Raw genomic sequence first — 20,974 nt, 5'->3', positions numbered from 1 at the left:
GGCGGAGCTGGAACAGTCCAGCCGCCGCCGAGGCTGCAATGTGAACCTGTGCACTAGTCACCAGAGCCGGATATTAATATTTATTAGGTTAACGATGAAAGGGACAAGGGGCTTCTGCGGTGTCCACAGTCTGCCAGCTCTGAACGCCTGGCATTCGGAAAACCATCTTCCTGATCTCGGTACCTCAGGCTCAAGGGTTCTGATGTAGCCACAGGACAATAAAAAATGAGAGTTTGCACTCACTGTATTCAGTGTGCGTCATGAAGATCTTTAGGCGAGTTGGGCTGCAAAGTTTATTTAAATTATTAGCAAGTATAACCTGCCCTTTCTTTTCATACAGACCTCCAAGGGCATCTACTCTGTCCCCCTGCCCTGCTTTATTTTTCCAGCCCCCTGGCCTTTATGATCTACAAGAACTTCCCATGTCTAGCATGTAAGCTCTCTGGGGCAGGGCTGTGTTTTGTTCACGGCTGTATCTCTCTCCTTTGGAACAGGGTCTGTTCCAATAGGTATTTGGTGCCCGGCAAGTCATAACTTCTCTGTGCCTGTGTCCTCAAATAGAAATTGGAGAAAAGCGTTGTGGTGAGGATCAAATGAGTCAGTATCTCTAAACTGCTTAGTGCAGTTGCCGGTTCCAGAGTGAGCGCAGTGTGACAGTGTTAGTACACTGTTATGAGGTGAACAAATGAATGAGTCTCCACACAGGGTAGCGTGGTGTAGCAGGAGGAATGCCTGGCAGGTTACGACTGTTCGAATTCTAACACCACCAATTATTATGAGTCCATGACCCTCGTTTCTTCGGTCTGCTCATCTGTACAACAAAGGGGGTGAGCCACACGGTGGTCGGACGCTGTCTCCCCACAAGCTGGTTAGTGCTCAGGAGCTCAGGTTTAGTAGTTTCACCATCGTCTCCTTGTCTGCAAAGCAGAAACAGTTTCAGGGCTTTTGTGGGCACTAAAGGAGAAAACAGCTAAAATTCAGCATGGTGCCTGGCACATGGTGAGCACCTCAAAAAAACAAGCTACCAGGTAACGCTTTGCCGCTGGTCCAATTACTTGAATGGTATTTTAAATGGCAAAATTTTATTTGTTCTGAAATTATCCCCTTCACTCATTGGCGCTCCTCTGCTCTGTGAAGCCCTGTTTCCGGAGTGGTGTCAGGTACAGTCTGTACCCCAAGTTCTGGTTCCCTATTTACACCTTCCCTGATGGATCCTAAAAGAAACCACATGCTCTCCTCTGAGCTGCCAACAGAGCTGTGTATAAAAGGTGAATCTTACCAGGCCTCTCACCTTCTTAACTTCCATCTGCTTCCTCGGGGTATTGTTCACGTGGCAGACAAGTGCTTTCAGGATCTAACCTACCTATGCGCCAGTATCTCTTGCTCCTCTCCTGGGGCTCCGCAAACCCCCTGCCCTTCCTGCATCTGTTGTTTCACTTACTTTCTCTTAGTTACAGACGGTTCCATAATTTCCATGCTTCCACTTACAGTGTTTTGACTTTACAGTGCTGCAAAAGCAATACATATTCAGTAGAAACCGTACTTCAAATTTGGAATTTTGATCTTCTCCCATGCTGCCGATATGCGGTAGGTAGGATCCTTTCTCATGACGCTGGGCTGCGGCGGCGAGCCGCAGCTCCCAGACAACCACGCAATCACAAGGGTAAAAAACCATCCACTTACAGCCATTCTGTACCCAGACAACCATCCTGTTTTTCACTTTCAGTACAGTATTCCATCAATTACATGACATATTCAACGGTTTATTATAAAATAGGCTTTGAGTTAGATGATTTTGCCCAACTGTAGGCTAATGGAATTGTTCTGAGCAAGTTTTAGGTAGGTTACGCTAAGCTATGATGTTGGGTGGCTTAGGGGCATTAAATGCATTTTGGACTTACAAACGGGATGAAACCCCATTCCGAGCGGAGGAAGATCTGTCTACTACGCAGCTGGCGCTTTGCTTCGCTTGCCCGCCCAGACACGTGGCCCTTTGGCCGGCGAGGCCACGCCCCTTCACACATAGCCACGCCCCTTCCGCCGAAAGCCCTGCCTTCCGGGCGCAAAGCTTGCCGGATCCTCGAGCACGTACCTGTGAGCGTCCCGCTGGGGGTGGGTGAGTGGATTCGTTCGGCGGCGGCCTGTCCTTCTCAGCCTGAGCTCGTTCCCCGAGCCTGGGCCCTCTGGGCTCTCGGAGTCACCTCCAGGGCGATTTCACGGTTCCCCACGCCCGCCGTTCCCGTCCTCGCCCCCTCCAAGCCCGGCAGGTCGCACGTTACGGGGCGGGGCCTGCAGCGGTGACGGACGTGAAGCGGGTGAGGCGCGCGCCAGGGAAGGGGTCGCGGTCGCTGTGGCGGGCCCCGCGGGGTCGGGGTTCGGGGCCGGAGAGCAGCCTGGGGGCCGCGTGCGTGGCCCGGGCTGGGCCCCGGCACCACCGCGGCCGCCGGCCTGGCGTCCTCAGCGGGGTCCACAGGGAGGGCGCCTTGCGCAAGGACTTAGCCTGGCCAGGGATGGACAGACAGACGCCCCAGCCCAGGCAGGCCTGCTCCTGACCCGGCACACAGAGTCACTGGCCACCCCACCCCCCTGCAAGAGCCGTACTTGAGCACAGGACCGACGGGCTCCCTGGACCCTTCCCAGGCCGGACACGCAGGTCCAGTTGCCGCCGCGGGAGGAACCGGCAGTGGTTCCCGCCCCCGCGCCCCGCACACTGCTGCTGCAGGGTTTTCACACTGACCCTGGGAGGGACAGACACACACCGCCAGTCTGGACTGAGCCACTTACAACTCGTCCTGAGCCGCTCTGCCTCCTGCACGTGGCCGGCCCCAGAGCGCGCACACGCCCCTCCCTCGGGCCCGCCTGCAGCCTCGCTCAGCTTCGTGCTCCCTTCGTTCTCCCCTCCCACCAGGGTCCCAGGCTGGCCGACTTTGAGCTGCTCAGGCCTCATGCTGTGCTGTAGATTCCCCTCCATCTCCACCGCCAGGATGGAGGGCTCTGCTTGCTCTTGACAGCCTCCGGTCCCACCTGAGCTGAGGCTTTACGTCCATCCCGGCGACTTGCAGTTTCCGTCTGAAGACTGTGGTCACCTGGGCTGAGGTGAGAGTTCTGGGGCCTGGGCGGGCGTGGGGATGCCTGTGGCTAGGGCAGACGGGGTCTGGCCCTGACAGTGCCTTTGCAGGAGCCCCAGCCTCGTCATGGACCCAGAGTGCTCCCGGCTCCTCCCTGCGCTCTGTGCCGTCCTGGCAGACCCCGGGCAGCCTGTGGCAGATGACACTTGTTTGGAGAAGCTGCTGGACTGGTTTACAGCGGTAACCGAAGCAGGTAAGGGTGAGGGTGCGGCTGCTGACTTTCCCCGGAGGCCAGAGGGTGCCGGGCTCCCCTGTCCTCGGGAAGGACTGTCTGTCCGGTGTCCTTCCTTCATCCTTAGAGATTCCCCCTGGCTTTGGGGACGCGGCAGGCTGAACCTAAGGGGGTGATCAGGAGAGCTTGAGCTGCAGGCCGCCCGGTATTCAGGCCACGCTAGGTGGCTGCCGAGGCCACGGGACAAACTTACCTTGTTTTTTTTTGTTTTAAGAAATCGGGTTTTCTTTCTGATTATGTAAGTAATACATATTCTTTAAATAAAACTTGAACAGCACAGAGGAGTAAAGAGGAAGATTAAACCACTCCGAACATTTTTTTCTTTCCAGCCTTTTTTCTTAACACATCATAATTCTGTACTTTTTTATAAAAATGAAATCACACCGTAAATATAACATATCTTGCTTTTTCTCTCTTACTGTCCTAGTGCGTGTTTCCCCACTGACATGTTGATTTTATTGACTGTATGTCAGTTTGCTCTGTGAATGGACGTTAATTTTACAATTAGTCCACTGTTGTTAGATGGCTGTGTTTCTAATGTGTCATTATTATAAATAACGACATAATGGCTTTCTTTGTACGTAAATCTTTTCATGTAAATGTTTGTCTGATAATTGTTTTCGTGTGGATTACATGTCATAAATTTCTGCTGTTTGTTTCTTTGGTTTATCCTGTTCTTTTACCCTCTTTTGAGTTGAATATCTAGGTCTGTCTTGTTTTCTAATAGATGCATTTAAGGCTACACATGTCTCTGCAGGTATCACTTTAGCTGCACCCTGCAAGTCTTACCATGTGGTGCTTTTGTAGTGATTTACTTCCAAATATTTCATACTTTTCATTATAATATTTCTTTATCCACAAATCATCAATATGTAAAAGGGTATCTTTAGATTCATGACATGGGGTTTTTTTCAGTCTTTTTATTGCTGATTTCTAATTTATTTGGTTAGAGTTAGAAAGTATTTGATTTTGATTCTTTTATATCTGTTGAGGCTTTTATCGTGGCGTAGTACACAGACCATTTTTGCACATGTTCTATAGATTTCTCTATAGGATATTATTTTTTGGTATTTATAGAGTCCTCAATCGTGGCCTAGTAGTTAAATTAAAAAAAAATCTTTTTAATTGAAGTATAGCTGATTTACAGTGTTGTGTTAGTTTCTGGTGTACAGCAAAGCGATTTGTTTTTTTTGTGTATATATACACACATACACTTTCAGAGTCTTTTCCATTATAGTTTATTACAAGATATTGACTAACTCCCTGTGCTATACAGTAGAACCTTGTTGTTTATTTTATATATAGTAGTTCGTATCTGCTAATCCTAAACTGCTAATTTATACCCCCCCTTCCCCTTTAGTAACCATAAGTTTGTTTTCTGTGTCTGTGAGTCTGTTTCTATTTTGTAAATAAGTTAATTTGTATCATTTTTTTTTTAGATTCCACATATAAGTAATATGATATCTGTCTTTGTCTGTCTGACTTACTTCACTTAGTATGATAATCTCTAGGTTCATCCATGTTGCTGCAAATGGCATTATTTCATCCTTTTTTATGGCTGAGTGATAGTCCATTCTACACACACACACACACACACACACACACACACCACATCTTTATCCATATCTGTCACTGGACGCTTAGGTGGCTTCCATGTCTTGGATGTTGTAAATAGTGCTGCGATGAATTTTGGGGTGCATGTATCTTTTCGAATTATGGTTTTCTCCAGATATGTGCCCAGGAATGGGATTGCTGGATCATATGGTAACTCTATTAAAAATTATTTTTAAATAGCTTTATTTGAGATATGATTTACATATCATGAAATTGATCTATTTAAAGTGTGTAATTCAGTGGTTTTTAGTAAATTCACAGTTTTGCCACCATCCAAAGGTTAATTTTGCAACATTTTCATCCCCTTAGAAGAAACCTGCTGTCCATTAGCAGTTAACCTCTTCCCTCCTCCCCCAGCCTGTATGTATTTTCCTCAGTGTTGTACATGATGAAAAGAATATAGTCTCCATACTTGTTCCTTAGTTCAAGTTTACGTTGTTAAAACCTGTGATGTTCTTGCTAATTTGTTTGCTTAATTGTTTTTGAGAGATATGTGAAAATCTTAAACTAAGATGGTGGATTCAACAATTTCTGTTTGAAATTCTGTCTTTTTTCCCCCTTTGTATATTTTGAAGTTAGGTTAGGTATGTACAGTCTTAGACTTATATTTTCCAGGGTTTGGCTGTTGGAGCAATGACTTTCTTTCTAAAGCTCTGACAGAGCTTTTTCCTTTAAAGTCAGTTTTGTTTGATATTACTCTTTCTGCAGCAGCTTTTTAAAAATTAGGATTTGCCAGCTGTATCTTTTCAGCCTTTACAAATCTGGCCTTCTGTGTTATCACGCTTCATTGTTTCTTACACACAGTGTGAGGCTAGCCTTTGGTTCTTGATCTAGTCTGCACAGCTCTTTATTCTAATGGACAGTTTCATTTGTTGAGTTTACTGTTATATTTGAACCTATTTTTATTATATTCTTTTGCATTTAAAATATTTTTTCCATGCCTTGTTGTTATGACTTTTATCTCTTTTTCTGCCACCCCATTGGATTAATAAAGCTTCTGTTTTTTCAGTCTTTCTGGTTTTGAAGTGAAGTTTTGAAGCATTCCACTTATGTTTTTAGGGGTTAGTCTTACGTGCAAACTGGATTGTAAAAGTTGAACGTCAGTTAGAATATCTTCTGCGCCAACCACACACGGAGCCTCGGGCACTTTAACTCCAGCTGAGTCCAGTCTTCCGTGTTTTGTTGTCTGGTATTTTGATTCTGTTTTGTTTTAAACTCCTTCAAAATTACTTAATTTTTAAAGTCAGTGCTTTTTTAGGTTTGCCCACATGTTTTTGGTTTCTTTGATTCTTGCTTCTCTCTCCTTCACCCTGTTTTTCCCTCCTTACTGTGCCTCATTGTCCTTTCACAAGGGCCTCGCAGTGGAAGCCCTCCCAGTGTTAGCCCTCCCAGTGTTGCCCCAGGTTTCCTCCCCCTTCGCCTCCCCCACCCCGTCAGTGCTTTGGAATGACAGAGCAGTTGCCTATAGACGTTTTGGATGCCACATCTGGAAAAGAATGCCTGTTCCATTGTGCTTCTCGCTTTCGTATTCTCAGAGAAAAGTATCCGTTGGAGAGGTGAAAATTGTCCTCTGCTTTAATTTGCATTTCTTTTTCGTAATCAGCAAGGCAGAATATCTTTCGTGGTTTGCTGGCCACTTGTATATTCTGTCCCAGCCCCTTGCCTGTTGTTAAGGTATTGGCTTTCTATTTTGTCTCCCTCATTGCATTAAAGTTATGGATCCTTTGTGGCAGTTGTTGCAACGATCTCCTCCCGGTTGGACTGCTGAGTCTAATAGCCTGAGAGGAAGGGAGTCTGGGGGTTGCCAGAAGAATGGTCCCTTAGGGAGGCATGCGCTGTGCCCCTGGTAACATGCTTCCCGGCTGGGCCTGTCTCCAGGGTCCAGCCTCATGTTACTACAGGAAAATCCCTGCCTGGTAGAGCTGCTGTTCCACGTGCTGAAATCCCAGGACCTAAGTTCCAGAATCCTCTCCTTCTCACTCCGCCTCGCAGGGATATTTGCAGCCCAGGAAAACTGCTTCCAGTATCTTCAGGTGAGCCTGGGTCCTCCCACCTGAGTGACCCACCTTCTCCTGCAGGTACACAAAGCACTGGTGGCTGTCATGACCCCTGAGTCTCTGAAGCTTGTTTTGCCCCGCGTCTTGACGTGTACCGCAAGGTTTTTATTCCTGAGTATAGTTCTCCTTTGAAGAACTGACCAGGAATGATGTTGGGGTGAACGGTGAACATTTTAAAATATGGCAGAGCTGGGGCTGGCTCTCTGCCCTGGCGCTGCCCTTTATGGGTGTTCCTCAGTTCAGCAGTGCAGGCTCCAGGGACCCAGCCCACACCAGCTCGCTGTGGGACAGGCTTCCCAGGATGTTCCACACGGAAGTGTGTTTTAGGAAATGACTTCATGTGTGATAATCCACCCATACCTCTGGTGCTTTGCAGTAGGTAGAACACCTCAGTTTACAAAATCACATTCGTGTTATCCTGGGCGCCCTGGCCAGTAAGCAGGTCAGGAGTCTTCATCTTTCTCCTGGATTAGGAGACAGTGAAGACTCAATATAAGAATCCCACAGAGCTGGCAGAGCTCACACTAGACCCTGAAGAGTCGCACTGTGCGAATGCTCTGTTACACCACCTGTTGCTCTGAAAGTAAATCCTCAGTCCCAATCAGATGGCCTTCCCCAACGTCATTGATTTCCTGAGTACTTCCCAGTTCCCGTCTCTACTTCTCCACGGCCTCCTCTTCCTTCCCAAGGTTGACCATGGCTTTAGGGGCTTAGAAGGCCACTGACTGCCCTTCAGTCTGGTGGTCGGCCCCCTGCACGTGGGGACGAGGGACACGGGCAGGTTCGGGCTCTGAGTCGCAGTGGAAGGTTGCTTTCTGTCCTGGGCCCGTGGCACTGGCTTGGGCTCCTGTTCCCTTTTCACCTGGCCCTTCACAGCCTCCCAGGGGGTCTGGTAGCCCTAAGGGCCCTTCAGCAGCCGGATGCTCACCAGTAGACGGTGCCTGGGCAGCGGACATGTGGACAGACTACCTGAGGTGGGGGGCTGAGCCTTTGTACCTTCCCGTTGGCTGCGAGCTGCCCCCAGGGAGAGGCTGCAGCTCTGGGGGCGCATTTCGGTGATGCGAGATCCCACAGAGGGCCTGCCCTGTGAGCCGCCGCCTCCAGCAACACCCCTCAAGGCCTCGAGGCCACTGCGGAGTTAGAGTCATCCTTGAGCGATTGGAAGTGTGTCTCCGAGGCCCCGTGGTCCCTTACGCTGGAGTCTGAGATGACTTGAGGGTGGGGACCAGCATTTTATTGTCAAGATAGACAAGGCTCAGAGCTAGTAGCTACACCAGTGAGGGGCTCCGTTGGTAAGAGGCAGCCCCCGAGTTTCCCACTCATTGGCACCCTGTAGTGAACAAGAGCCTTGTGCACGTGGCAGCAGATCAGGACAATGCGTTATTGTCCTGTGGACGTCCACGAGCAGGTGGGGATTGAGCGGGGAGTTAGCCACTGCCTGCTGACGGGGCGGGGTGGTCAGATTCGTAGGGGCAGTGGTCTTGCAGCCGGGTTGTAAGGGGTTTGAGCAGGTGTATGGGGTGTGTGTGCTGGGGGATCCAGGGTAGGGGACACCTGGAGGAGGGCAGCTGCCCTGGAGGGCCCCGAGTGCCAAGCACAAGAGCTCAGTAGGCCGTGGAGACCTTTGGGATCCTTGAGCGCAGCGTGTCACGGTCAGAGGGGGACTGTTGGTGTTGCAGTTGGTGGGCTGTTTGGGGGAAGGGTTTCTGAAGTGAACTGTGACAGGGTTGATGGGGCTTTATGTAAAACCCAGTTCTCCCTTCCGAAATTCTGTCCCCTGGAAGGCACAGTTGGCAGTGCTGTGGCTGCCATCGGCCTGCTCTGGTGGCCACCTGCCACCTCTCACAGGCTCTTTGTGTCGGCCGCTCACGAGAAATTCCCCCCAAGAAGCGCCTCGACCAGCTATGAAGGATAGAAAAGCCGTCTCTGATGTGGGGTCCCCTGGGAGCTTGCTCAGGTCCCCACTTCCTTCTCTGCTTCCCAGCAGGGGGAGCTGCTGCCCATGCTCTTTGGGGAGGTGGGCCCCCTCGGAGGAGCGGCCTGGACGGCCCCCGCTGTGCGCAGCGGCTGGATCCAGGGCCTGCGCACCCTGGCACAGCATCCTAGCGCCCTGCGCTTCCTCGCCGCCTGTGGTGAGTGCCCCGGTCTGCCCTGCCTTCCGCCTCTGCCCCCGCCGTGCCTGATGCTCGGCGACTCCTGGGAAGTCACTGCACCTTGCTGGGTCTCTTCCTCTGAACATGAAAGTGGCTGTGGTATCGTAGGGCTGTTGTGAGGAACATTTGGGGTAACCGAGGGTTGGAGGCCCCTCAAGGGTGTACGGTGTCCTGTGGCTTGTAGGTGAGAGCCAGCAGTTGGGGTGGCTTTGAAACTGACGAGAAGAATCCCAAGTGGCCAGGGTTCTAAAGCCCCTCGCCCTGTGACCCCTCCATTCTGATTCCATTGCCTCTGAGTAGCGGGGAGGCTGGGCCTCTGACAGTGCCTCCGCATTGGGTGGTTTCTGAGTTCTGTCCGTGAGGGTCGGAAGTCCAGTGGTTGAAGCTGCTCAGTGGTTTCAGCGTCTCTGCTGTCACCATGGACTCTGTTCCAGCTGAACCCTGTTTCTCTCCCCACCCGTTGTCCCTCCCCGCCCCCCAGGTGCAGTTGACACCATCTTCTCCCTGCAGGGAGATCCCAGCCTGTTTGTGGCCTCGGCAGCCGGGCAGCTCCTGGTGCACATTCTGGACTTGGCGATGCGGGGCCCAGCCGAGGGCCACTGCAGTCCGCAGGCTTGTGACTGGCCAGCATGTGCCCAGAAGATCGTGGGTCACATCGAAGACTCCCTGTGCTCCACAGCCGTCCCGCAGGTCACACAGGCCCTGAGTGTCCTGACCACTGCGTTCGGGCACTGCCACGGCCTTTGGACGCAAGGCCTTTGGGTGCGGCTGAGCCCCCTCGTGGCCCGTCTGCTCGAGAAAGACCCTATCCCAGCCTCACACTCGCTCGTGGATCTCCTCCTCAGCGTGGCCCGGTCAGGCCCCCAGGGCGCAGCTGGTGGGGTGGGCAGGAGGTGGGGCTTGTTTTCTTCGGGAAGTCTTGGGGCAGCCATCACATCTGGGCCACATCTCCCTGGCTGCCCGAGAACGCTGCCTCGAGTAGAGGGGACACCAGAGGGGGTCTGGAAGCCCGCACACCTGGGAAAGGCCTTCCGTCTCAGCCGGCACACCCAGCCCAGGCCGCGGCGGCCCCCTGGGCACGGTGTGGGCTGGACGGGGGAATGACGTTCTCTTCCTGGGCTCCTCTCTGCAGTTCTGCGCCGAGCTCTTACCGTGGCCTGTGGGAGACTTTGGCCCAGACACTGAGCCACTTGAGCCCCACACAGGCAGGGCCTCTGGCTTTGGGGATCCTGAAACTGCAGGACTGGTAAGGATTGGGGTTCATGTTGTGTGAGGCGGGCAGAGAGGTCAGGGAGCTTCAGGGGAGCTCCTGAAACCAGAGATTGGTCAGAGGCAGCTGGCCGGGGCGTGGCCGGGCCGTCCGTGGTTATCACCAAGGTGTTGGCACAGGCTCCGGCTTCTACAGTTTTTAGTGGTGGAATAGCTTTATTCACAGGCTCCCCAAAGATAAAAGAGATCTTGGAGCAGCCCTGCTCAGAGCAGGGCTGGGTTCATACTCAGGACCTGCTCAACTGCCTTCTGCCACCTCCCCAGTGGCCTCACCTTGTGGATCCTGGGCCACCCTGTGTGCGTGCCACTGTGGGGGGCGTACTAGGGGCTGTGGGACGGTGGAGGGGGACCCAGTAGACAGGAGTGACAGGACAGATTCCCAGAGGGAGAGAGATATGCGCCCTACCAGGAAGGGGGTGTGGGGTCTGGAGAGGTGGGAAGGAAGAGAAATCATTCCAGGGTTTCGGGCGGACTAGAGCCGGTCTTGTTGGCCCAGGTCTGGGGTGAAAGTGGGCACAGGGCGCTGGGGTTACGATGGAAGCCTGGCTCTTGGCTTCAGGGTCTCCAGATGTTCAGAGAGAGGGAGTGGTCCTAAGGAAGAGGGAAGGATTGGGCAGCTGGCTTGGAGGGAGAGCTCTGTACCAGCTTGGCCTCCCAACCACCCTGGGCCCAAGCATGTCGGCGAGAGGCGAGACCATGTTCTGGAACGTAGGAAAGGATATCTCAGCATTGGGTGTACTTCCAGGAGCTGGGGCATCCCATCCCTTTGGCCCTGAGCAGGCACTGCCCATCGGAGTGGGTGTGGCCAGGCCTTCCCCAGGCTCTTCCTGGGGCCTGGGTGGTGCTCTCGCAGCTCCTTCGAGTCCCCTGCCAGTGGTGTGAGTGCTGGTCACAGTGCTTACAGGGAGGCTGTTTCTCAAGGGGGTGTCCAGATCCCCAGCACTGACCCCTTTGGCCCAGACTTGCTGGGGATATTAGGAGGGTAGCCAGCTTGCCTGAGGGCGGGGACAGCCCTCACCGTGTCCTCTGTCCTCAGTCCACAGGCGCTGAGGACCCAGGCCTTTGGCATCCTCCTCCAGCCCCTGGCCTGTGTCCTGGAAGCTGCTGCTCAGGCCCCTGGACCCCCAGGTAGGCTGCGTGGGAAGGGTGGGCAGGTGCAGGAAGGCAGGACCCTGGGGTCCTGAGAATGTCCTTGGGGCCAGGGCAGGCTGATGGGCAGCGGGACGCCTGGCTGGCCACCCCACCTAAGAGTGAAGGTGGCTGCGGTGTAGGCTGCCGTCCCGGGTGTGACCGCTGCTCGCGTCCCTGCCTGGGAGTTCATAGGGCAGCATTGCCCCCTGTGGGCAGCAGCTGGAGTGGCCCCCAGAGTAGCTGACCCGGCAGTTGGTGGTGGTTACCGGGGGCCTGGGCCACGTGGATGGTTCCTGACCCAGAGCAGGCACACGGGCTTGGCACTCGTCCTCCCAGAAGGTCAGTTCTGTGATGGGAGAGTGAGTTTCCTCGCTGCGACTTGTCTTGCTTCAGCCGCACGATGGGGTGAGGATTAGAGAAGGGGGGCCAGCTTTGCCTCGGAGCCCCATGTTGAGCGTAGAGATGGGCCTCTGACCAGCGGAAACCGGCCCAGGCATGGGCTGCAGGGAGAGTGGGACTGCTTGAGAGCCCTGCAGACAGGTCCAGACCTCAGCTCCGGCCGGCTGGACGCCACCCTGGATGAGCCACCTGCTCGGAACCTCCGGGCCTGGTCTCTGGTATGAAGCAGTGACCAGCGGCAAGGCCTGCAGTGGCCACACAGGAGGTGCCCGCTAGCCAGGAGCTGTTTCTGGTCGCCCTCTAGGCTTGCTGGAGGGGGCCGCAGGCAACTCGATGACAGTGGACACGCTCCTCTCCTCCAAGTCGGCCTGTGTGGGTCTCCTGTGCTGTGCTCTGGCCCACCTGGGGCTGCTGCAGCCGCTGGTAGGTAAGGCCCGGCCCAGGTCCACACTGGCAGTGGGACTTGTGGCCTGCATTGACCTTCCGTCCTCCCCCAGCCCCAGCGCCCCTTGCCCTGGCCGCAGGCGCCCCTGCTTGGGGCTGCGGTGACAATACTGCGGCTCTGCAGTGGCTCAGCGGCCCCCACCTCCGATGTGGGCAGCCGTCTCTGTGCGATCCTGGTGGGCTGTGGCCGGGTCCAGCGAGCTGCCCTGGATTTCCTGGGGGCGCTGTCTCAGGGGACCGGTAAGTGAGAATGTTTTCTCTTGCACAGCTCGGGTGTTGGGCGAGCCCCACAGCTGCTCAGAGATATCCCAAGACTGCTGTCCTCTGCATGTCTCCTCTGGGGCAGGGGCTGGGATTCAGCTGACCGATGGGTTCTGTCCCCTGTTTTCCTTGGGTTGCCATACTTGTGGGCTGGGGAGACCCCAGGGTAGGAGGTTGGGTGCTTCAGCCATCCACGTCTGTCTCAGGCCCTCAAGAGTTGGTGACGCAGGTGTTTTCCGTCCTCCTGGAGTACCTCGTGAGCCCTGAGTCCAGCTCCATGGTACACGCACAGGGTGCAGGGTGGAGGGTGGAGGGAAGGGGAGGGGGAGGAAGGCAGAGGCAGGGCACCCCTGCAGGCCTCTCTGGGGCCAGAATTGCCTTTTTTTTTTTTAATAATTAATTAATTTTAAAATATTGGCTGTTGCTGCACGCGGGCTTTCTGTGCTTGTGGCGAGCAGGGGCTACTCTTCGTTGCGGTGCACTGCTTTTCATTGCAGTGGCTTCTCTTGTTGTGGAGCACGGGCTCTAGGTGCAGTGGGCTTCAGCAGTTGTGGCTCGCAGGCTCAGTAGTTGTGGGTCACGGACTCTAGAACACAGGCTCAATAGCTGTGACGCACGGGCTTAGTTGCTCCGCGGCATGTGGGATCTTCCTGGACCAGGGCCCGAACCCGTGCCCCCTGCATTGGCAGGCGGATTCTTAACCACTGTGCCACCAGGGAAGTCCCCAGAATTGCTTCTTAAAGTGAGTTTCAAGGGGCAGGCAGCTGCACAGGGTTCGGCCCAGGGCCTGGCATTGGTGGAGATTGAGTGAGGGGTCGCCGGGCCATGGAAAGCAGGGAGAGGATCCAGTCTTACAAGGAATTCTCCATGAGAGATGTAAACTAGAACCAGGTGGGCCTTACGCTTGGGGTCCCAACTCTCATTGAGGTTTCCTGCAAATCTCCCCGTTCTCGTAGCCCCGGGGTTGAGTCATGCTCTGGGGGTGCAGGAATAGCATATGTACTGAGCAGGCAGTGGGGAGATTGGATGATAAGCCTGGCAGATTCCGGGGCTTTCAGATAAAGGTGCCGTGGGTAGTTCCTGCTGTTTTGGTGCAGAAGTTTCATTTCCCCGGTAGTGGGGCTTCCTGACAAGAGCTGGTCTCTCGTCTTCTCTCTCTCTAGTCTTGGATACCAGTCGGCCGCTTCTAGAGGCTTCTGCCTCGTAAAAATGAAGTCCGGTGTTCCCTGTCCCCATGTATCCCGTCCCCATCTTACACCCCAGGGCGGGGACGGGGGCAGGCGGGCCAGCTCACCCCTCCTGGCCCTGCAGCCCCACTCTTCCCGCTCCAGGTTCTGAAGAAGGCCTTCCAGGCCACACTCAGGTGGCTCCTGAGCTCACCCAAGACCCCCGACTGCTGCGACCTGGACCCCCACACCCAGCTGTTCCTCAGAGGTGATCCCAGCCCCTCCCAGGGGTGAACTGAGGGAGGAGCAGGGATGGAGGCGACTGGGGGCTGGGTGGGAGGCAGGGTGGACATGGCCCGGGCCCTCTGAACCGTTCCTCCTGCCCCAGAGCTGCTTCCTGTGCTACAGAAGCGCCTGTGCAGCCCCTGCTGGGAGGTAAGGGACTCAGGCCTCGAGTTCCTGACCCAAATGACCAGACACTGGGGAGGTGAGTGCAGGGTGCGGCGCCGGGGGCTGGGGTCCCTGTGGGAGGGCTGGCCTGGCCTTGGCACACCGTTGTCCCCAGGTAGTTGGGAACTCGGACTACCTAGGCTGCCTTTGGGGAGGGAGGAGAGGCTGTGGACTCAGCTTTCGGTCATAGCTGGTTGTGGCTGCTTGGACCCCCAGGGCAGGCCGGCTTCAGACAAGCGCTCCTTGCTTCAGAGGTGCCCGAGCTCACCAAGCAGCTTCTGCGAGACCCTGAGAGTTACGTCCGCGCGAGCGCAGTGACCGCCACAGGGCAGTTGTCTAGCTGGGGGCTGTGTGCCACCCCTGCCAGCCCTGAGTGCCCAGGGGCTCAGCAGGTAGGAGGCAGTGGGTCCTGTGGCCGTGCGCCCACCTGGCTGCTGTCCTGATGCCAGGGTGGAGTGGGTCTGCCGCCCAGGGGTGGCATTCGGGGTCGGGCGTGTCCCCTGAATCTCCAGCTCCGCTTCCTGGAAGCCCTGTCTCTTGGGCACGGCCACCCCTGTTTGACGGTGGGCAGATGGGGGGCTGAAGGGCACATCGCCTGAAGGAAGCCGAGCATGGCAGGGGGTCCTCATGGGGGTTCTCCCTGCTGCACCCCGAGCCCGTCAGCGGGAACTCGACTTCCCTGGTCCCTCCACCCTCTTCCCACTCTGTCCTCCAGGAGAGCCTGCTCGCGGAGCTTCTGCACATCCTCTCCACAGACTCGGAGGGCTTCCCCCGGAGGGCCGTCATGCAGGTCTTCACTGAGTGGCTGAGGGATGGCCACGCTGATGTAGCTGAAGACGTGGAGCGGTTTGTCGCTGGAGCGCTCCAGGCGGCGAGCAGGGACTTGGACTGGGAGGTGCGGGCCCAGGGCCTCGAGCTGGCACTGGTGTTCCTGGAGCAGTTGCTGGGTCAGCGCGGCTCCCACTGTCCCTATGCCGTGGCCCTGCCCGAGACAGCCCCACCTGGTGTGCTGGCCCAGGCCCTGCAGGTGCTCTGCCGTGTGCAGTTCTTTGAGTTTGCCTTCCGTGCCTTGTTTGACTGTGACCGACCTGTGGCCCAGAAGTCCTGTGATCTTCTCCTATTCCTGAGGGCCAAGGCTGCTCCCTGTGGCAGCCCGCAGGAGGCGGGGGACAGTCCCAACGTGGCCTCTGTGGAGGCCACCCTGCAGAGGTGGCAGGCAGGTGAGCAGGGTCAGCCCCTGGGGTACCTGGAGCCCGGGGCCGTCGTAGCTCTGCTGAGGTCTGTAGACCTGGAGGGCCTTCGGGACACTCTGGCTGAGAGCAGTGACCATGTGGAGAAGAGCCCCCAGTCACTCTTGCAGGACATGCTGGCTGCCGTGGGCGTCCTTGGGGAGAACGAGGCCGACTGCTACTGACCAGCCTAGTGGCAACCTCCCCAGGACCCTGCTGCTGCACCACGTCCCTTCCTTGGGCCCTGCCATCCTGAGGGCTCTAGTCTGGCCTGGCTGCACAAGGGACGCTCCGGGGAAGCCAGGACCAGGTGAGCCCAGCAAGCTCAAAGAGCCCCACATTTTGATGTATTGCTGAAGAAGTGGCTTATTTTCTACTCAAAATAAGTGTGATTTGATGGTGCCACTGGGTCAGCACAGTGTCCTAAGACTGCCCAGGGGTAGGCCCCAGGCCTGGTGGGGGCTGGAGAAACATCTGGGGGGGACCCTCTGCACAGTGGCCACGTGCTTCCTTGGCACGGAGGGGTGGTTCCTCTGCTTGGATCCCACCGTGCCCCAGGGACACCCAAGGTCAGAGAGCAAGCAGCTCAGGCTGGAGTGTGTCTGGCCTTGGTCCCTGGTCCCTAACGGTAGTGACCCCAGGTCTAACCAAGCCAGGTTTTCAGTCTCTGAACCTCCAGGATCAGCTTGACTTTGTAACGGTTCAGAGCTCACCATTTCAACTCACCAGGCACGTAGGGTCGCCAGTGGTAACATCAGGGGAGTTCAGCTCTGGGCTGGTCCTCAGGGGACCAAACAGACGGTACACCAGCCCAAGCTCTGCCATTTCCCAGCCATGTGACCCTGGGTTGACCTGTTCCCCATCTGTAAAATGGGAATTTTACTCTTTGCCTCCCAGAGGTAAGTGTCTCAGTGTTCTAAAGCACCCAGCACAGTCAAAGAAGAAATCTCAAGAGAAACTTTAAAATATTTTTAACTGAATGAAAATGAAATTACAACTTACCAAAATTTGTGGGATGCAGCAGAAGCAGTGCTCAGAGGGATGTTTATAGCATTGAATGCGTATATGAGAAAAGAAGAAACATCTAAAATCAATAAACTAAGCTTCCACCTTAGGAAACTGGAAAAAGAGCAAATTCAACCCAAAGTAAGCACAAGAAAAGAAATAATAAAAACTAGAGCAGAAATCAATGAAATTGAAAACAGGAAATCAATAGAGGAAATCAAGTAAACCAAAAACTGGTTTTTGAACAGATCAATAAAGTCAATAGGCCCCTAGCTAGGCTAAGAAAAAAAAGGGAAGACACAAATTACTAGTACCAGAAATAAAAGGGGACATCACTGCAGATCCCATGATAATTGAAAGGATAATAAAGGAACACGGAGCAACTCTGTGCCCACAAATTTGATAACCTACCTGAGATGGACTAATTCTTTGAAAGACAGTCTGCCAAACTGATACAAGAAATACATGATCTGAGTAGGCCTGTATCTGTTAAATTGAATCCATAATCAACAACCTTCTAAAACAGAAAGCATGAGGCCCAGGTGGCTTCACTAGTGAATTCTACAAAACATTTAAGGAAGAAATTATACCAGTCCTCTACAGTTTTCCAGAAGATAGAGCAGAGGGAATACTTCCTAACTCATTCTATGAGGCCAGCATTACCCTAATACCAAAACCAGACAAATATCCAAGAAAACTAGGAACCAGTATCTCTCATCATAGATACAGAAGTCCTTAACAAAATATTAGCAGATTGCATCCAACAATGTATAAAAAGAATTATACACCAAGATCAAGTGGGGTCTCCTTCATGTATGCAAGGCTGGTTCAGCATTTGAAAATCAGCGATCCATCCCATCAACAGGGTAAAGCAGGAAAAGCACAGTCGTATCAGCAGCAGGAAAGGCATTTGGCAAAACCCCTTACTATCCTCAGGTTTTAGGTTGGGCTGAGAGGTGACCCCACAGCCTCTGGAAAGACCCATGTCCTTTGCTGTGTCATAGAAACTTCTTGCAGGGAGAGGTGTGTGTGGACAGCAGGGGACCTGTTCCTGGGAGATGCTGTGCCCTGTGGAAAGCAGCTGGTGTTGTCTCGGGCAGAATTTGCATTCTTGGTGCAGGCCTAGCAGGTCTGTCTTCTCACTCCTTCACTAAGGCAAACGCCCATCAGACGGACCTACCTGGTCAAACCCTGGCTTCACCACTTACAGGCTGCTCTGTCCTTGGGCAGGTCATTTAATTCCACTCAGCCTGGCCTTGTCTATGAAATGGGGATGGACCTCCCCAAGCTGTTGAGAACTGACTGAGACATGGTGAATAAAATGCCTGACATTGTGACTTTCACAAAGAAGATAGTCAACAAGAAGGTGTTAGCTTCTTCCTTTAGTCCTTCCCCTCCCTTAACTGCTGTTCCCAAGGTTGTGTGGATCGGCCTTTTCTCTTCCTGCTCTGCCCACCTCCTCTGAGTGAGTTAATTCAGTTCCCTGGCTTCACACACAACCCTCACACCGACAGGTTAGGACTCCTGTCAGACTTCTCTGAGCCCTGGACCTGCATGTCTAGTGCCAGTGGGTCAGCTGCACTGGGTCAGCTGCACTGGGATAGGACAAGGACCCTGCACGTGTGACAACACTAAGCTGCGTCCACTGCTGCTCTAGTGGATTCCTGAAGTCACTTCTCAAAGGGCCTCCTTCCAGCAGCCTTCCCTTCCTCTACTCTTACCCTCTCTGGCTGAAGCAATCTGTCCAAACCTGGTTGTTCTCACTCCCCTGCCTAGACCCTACTGTGTCTCCCCATTGTCAACGGCTGGCGCACAAGACCCTTCAGGCTGGGCACCTGACATCTCCAGCACAGTCTCCTGCAAAGCCCTACCTTAGTCCCTACCCTGGAAAATCGCCAGTGTGTGACTGTAAATCGCTTGGCAGTGCTTAGATTTCTGGGCCCTCTATCTGAGTTTCTGAAGCAGGAGGTCCACAGTGGGGCCCGTGAAGCTGCATTTTTAAAAAAAGTTTATTTCTGACTGCATTGGGTCTTCATTGCTGCACGTGGGCTTTCTCTAGTTGTGGTGAGCAGGGGCTACTCTTCGTTGTGGTGCGTGGGCTTCTCATTGCGGTGGCTTGTTGTGGAGCATGGGTTCTAGGTGCATGGGCTTCAGTAGTTGTGGCACATAGGCTCAGTGGTTGTGGCTTGCAGGCTCTAAAGTGCAGGTTCAGTAGTTGTGGTGTACGGGCTTAGCTGCTCCACAGCATGTGGGATCTTCCTGGACCAGGGATCGAACCCGTGTACCCTGCGTTGGCAGGCGGATTCTTAACCACTGCCACCAGGGAAGTCCTGAACCTTCATTTTTAACAAGCGTAACAGGAGAGCCTGGTGATAAAAGTATGTGTTTTGGTTTGTCTAAAACTGGCTTCACTGTCATACTTGAATATATTGAGCATAAATTCTAAGTTAGTGGCTGTTTCCTTCCAACACACTGAAATACACTGAGTGCATTCCACCATCCCCTGGCTTGCATTGTTGTGGCCAAGAGGTCACTGTCCATCTACCTGCTGTTCTTGGAGGGAGCCTATCTTTTCAGTGGATGTTCTTAAGTTTCCCATTGTCTTTGGTTTTTCTGTAATTTTACTACCATGGATAGGTGAGAATTTTTAAATTTATTCTTGGGATTCTTGAATCTGGATTGGTGTTTTTCACCAGTTCTGGCAAATTCTCAGCCGCTATGCTTTCAAAGTGCTTTTCTCTGATCCAGATTCTCTCTCTAGCACCACCCCCTTCTCTTTCTCTCCTCCTAGAATAGAGATCTATACATCTGAGATCTCATTGTTCTCTCCACATCTTTTAATCTCTCCACTATTTTCCGTCTTTTGATTTTTGTATGTTGTGTTGTGTTTGTGCTTTTAAACATTTGTTAACACTTTAGCTTCCTGTTCTGTGCCGATATTTTCAAGCTTACCTTTGACTTCTTCAAACCTAAGAAGCTCCGTTGTTTTATAACCCATGTCTGTATTACAGTAACACTAGCTGCTTATCAAACAAACCTTAAAATTTCATGGCTTAAACTAATGCAGGTTTATTCACTAACCACAGAGTAGTGCACTGTAGGTGTTTCTCCATTGGGCAGCTTTCCCCCAGGTGGTGAAATGGGGACCCAGGTCCCTTCATTCTGGTGCCTTCTCATCATCAACCCATGGTTCCTAAGGTTCCCCTAGAGTTTGGGCCCAGGCCAGGCATCCAGGAATGAGAGAAGAGTATGGAGGTTCAGATAGAGGTTTTTATGGGTGAGGCCCAGAAGTTGCACAGTTGTTATCACCTACATTCTTTGGCCCAGACTTCAGTCATTTGGCCATGCCTGACTACGAAGGACTCAGGAATGCAGTAGGGCCAAGTGCATGGGACCAACCAGCCGGGGTTTGCCACAGTGCGCCCAGTTCCAGGACACAAAGCCCACACGTGTCTGCTCGTGGCTTGTTGTTTTCACATGTTCTTGGTCATCTTTAAATGTGTGGTGATCACTGGCTTCAAAAACTTATATGTGGGGATTCTTGGAAGCCTAGGGTGAAGGGGCCCCCATCATTCCAAATTCACTGCTTGGAGTTCTCTGCCCAACCAGCTTACACATCCCTGGGTCTCAAATCAGTGAAAGGGCAGATCTGTAGCTCTGACTTCTCAGGAACTTTGTTGCATTTTGATTTTGCTTTTCTTAGCACCAAGTCAGTCTTATCTACGGTTCCCTGAGATTTGGAGCAGGATGGAGGGGGCAGGTTTAATTCTGAGTCATTAGTACCCTGAGAGCATAACTCTTCAGATTTTCAGTTTATTATTTTTGCTTTTTGAAGTATAGTTGATATATAATATTAGTTTCAGATGTACAACATAATGATTGAATATTTTTATATGTTATACTCTATTTAAAGTTATTATAAAATACTGGCTATAATTCCTGTGCTGTATAATATATCCTTGTAGATTATTTATTTTATATAGTAGTTTATACCTCTTAATGCCCTACCCCTATTTTGCCCCTCCCTCCTTCCCTCTCCCCACTGGTAACCACTAGTTTATTCTCTATATCTATGAGTGTTTTGTTATATCCATTTGTTATTTTTTCAGATTCCACATATAAGTGATAACATATAATATCTGTCTTTGTCTGACTTATTTAAGCTTAAAACCTTCCAGGTCTATCCATGTTGCTGCAAATGGACAAATATTCTTTTTTATGGCCGAGTCATATTCCATTGTGTGTGTGTGTGTGTGTGTGTACTTATCCATTCATCTATTGATGGACACTTGGGTTGCTGTCACATCTTAGTTATTGTAAATAGTGCTGCTATGAACATTGGGGTGCATGTATCTTTTCAAATTAGTGTTTTCATTTTTTCTAGATAATATACTCAGGAGTGGACTTGCCATACCATAGGGTAGTTTTATTTTTAG

The 20,974-nt window shown here is 52.7% G+C and overlaps 1 protein-coding gene and 1 long non-coding RNA gene across 7 annotated transcripts; one reads left to right on the top strand and one right to left on the bottom strand.

Annotated features, from left to right (window-relative positions):
• Window positions 1-71: 71 nt before the first annotated feature.
• LOC132504683 (uncharacterized) lies at window positions 72-3,068 on the bottom strand. Of its 3 annotated transcripts, none has more exons than XR_009535026.1 (4): window positions 2,602-3,068; window positions 2,093-2,289; window positions 1,280-1,508; window positions 72-917 (listed from the first exon to the last, which is right to left on the bottom strand). It is a non-coding gene; the product is annotated as an uncharacterized LOC132504683 (long non-coding RNA). The 3 variants fall into 3 exon arrangements; XR_009535025.1 differs by having other exon boundaries at window positions 1,292-1,508; window positions 2,602-3,067; XR_009535024.1 differs by having other exon boundaries at window positions 72-1,508; window positions 2,602-3,063.
• BRAT1 (BRCA1 associated ATM activator 1) lies at window positions 2,067-16,948 on the top strand. 4 transcript variants are annotated; one of them, XM_060122179.1, is made up of 15 exons: window positions 2,067-2,116; window positions 2,909-3,096; window positions 3,179-3,321; window positions 6,853-7,007; window positions 9,016-9,163; window positions 9,666-10,038; window positions 10,317-10,430; window positions 11,490-11,581; window positions 12,288-12,406; window positions 12,481-12,667; window positions 12,895-12,968; window positions 14,020-14,122; window positions 14,243-14,341; window positions 14,521-14,696; window positions 15,020-16,948. In XM_060122179.1, exons 3-15 carry the CDS (start codon window positions 3,195-3,197, stop codon window positions 15,716-15,718), a joined length of 2,466 nt encoding a protein of 821 aa, XP_059978162.1. In that variant the 5' UTR covers window positions 2,067-2,116; window positions 2,909-3,096; window positions 3,179-3,194; the 3' UTR covers window positions 15,719-16,948. The 4 variants fall into 4 exon arrangements, with proteins under 4 accessions (XP_059978162.1, XP_059978163.1, XP_059978161.1 ...); XM_060122180.1 differs by having other exon boundaries at window positions 2,075-2,315; window positions 9,019-9,163; XM_060122178.1 differs by having other exon boundaries at window positions 2,075-2,315.
• The last annotated feature ends 4,026 nt before the right edge of the window (window positions 16,949-20,974 follow it).

The sequence above is a fragment of the Lagenorhynchus albirostris genome, chromosome 15 (assembly GCF_949774975.1).
Source record: "Lagenorhynchus albirostris chromosome 15, mLagAlb1.1, whole genome shotgun sequence".
NCBI classification, from domain to species: domain Eukaryota; kingdom Metazoa; phylum Chordata; class Mammalia; order Artiodactyla; family Delphinidae; genus Lagenorhynchus; species Lagenorhynchus albirostris.
This window is presented reverse-complemented; position numbering and strand designations above follow the sequence as displayed.

Coding starts and splice junctions, on each gene's coding strand:
- BRAT1 (XM_060122179.1), top strand. CDS start 3,195: ATGGACCCAGAGTGCTCCCGGCTCCTCCCTGCGCTCTGTGCCGTCCTG. Junction 9,164..9,665: donor GCGCTTCCTCGCCGCCTGTG/GTGAGTGCCCCG, acceptor CCCGCCCCCCAG/GTGCAGTTGACACCATCTTC. Junction 14,342..14,520: donor AATGACCAGACACTGGGGAG/GTGAGTGCAGGG, acceptor TTGGACCCCCAG/GGCAGGCCGGCTTCAGACAA.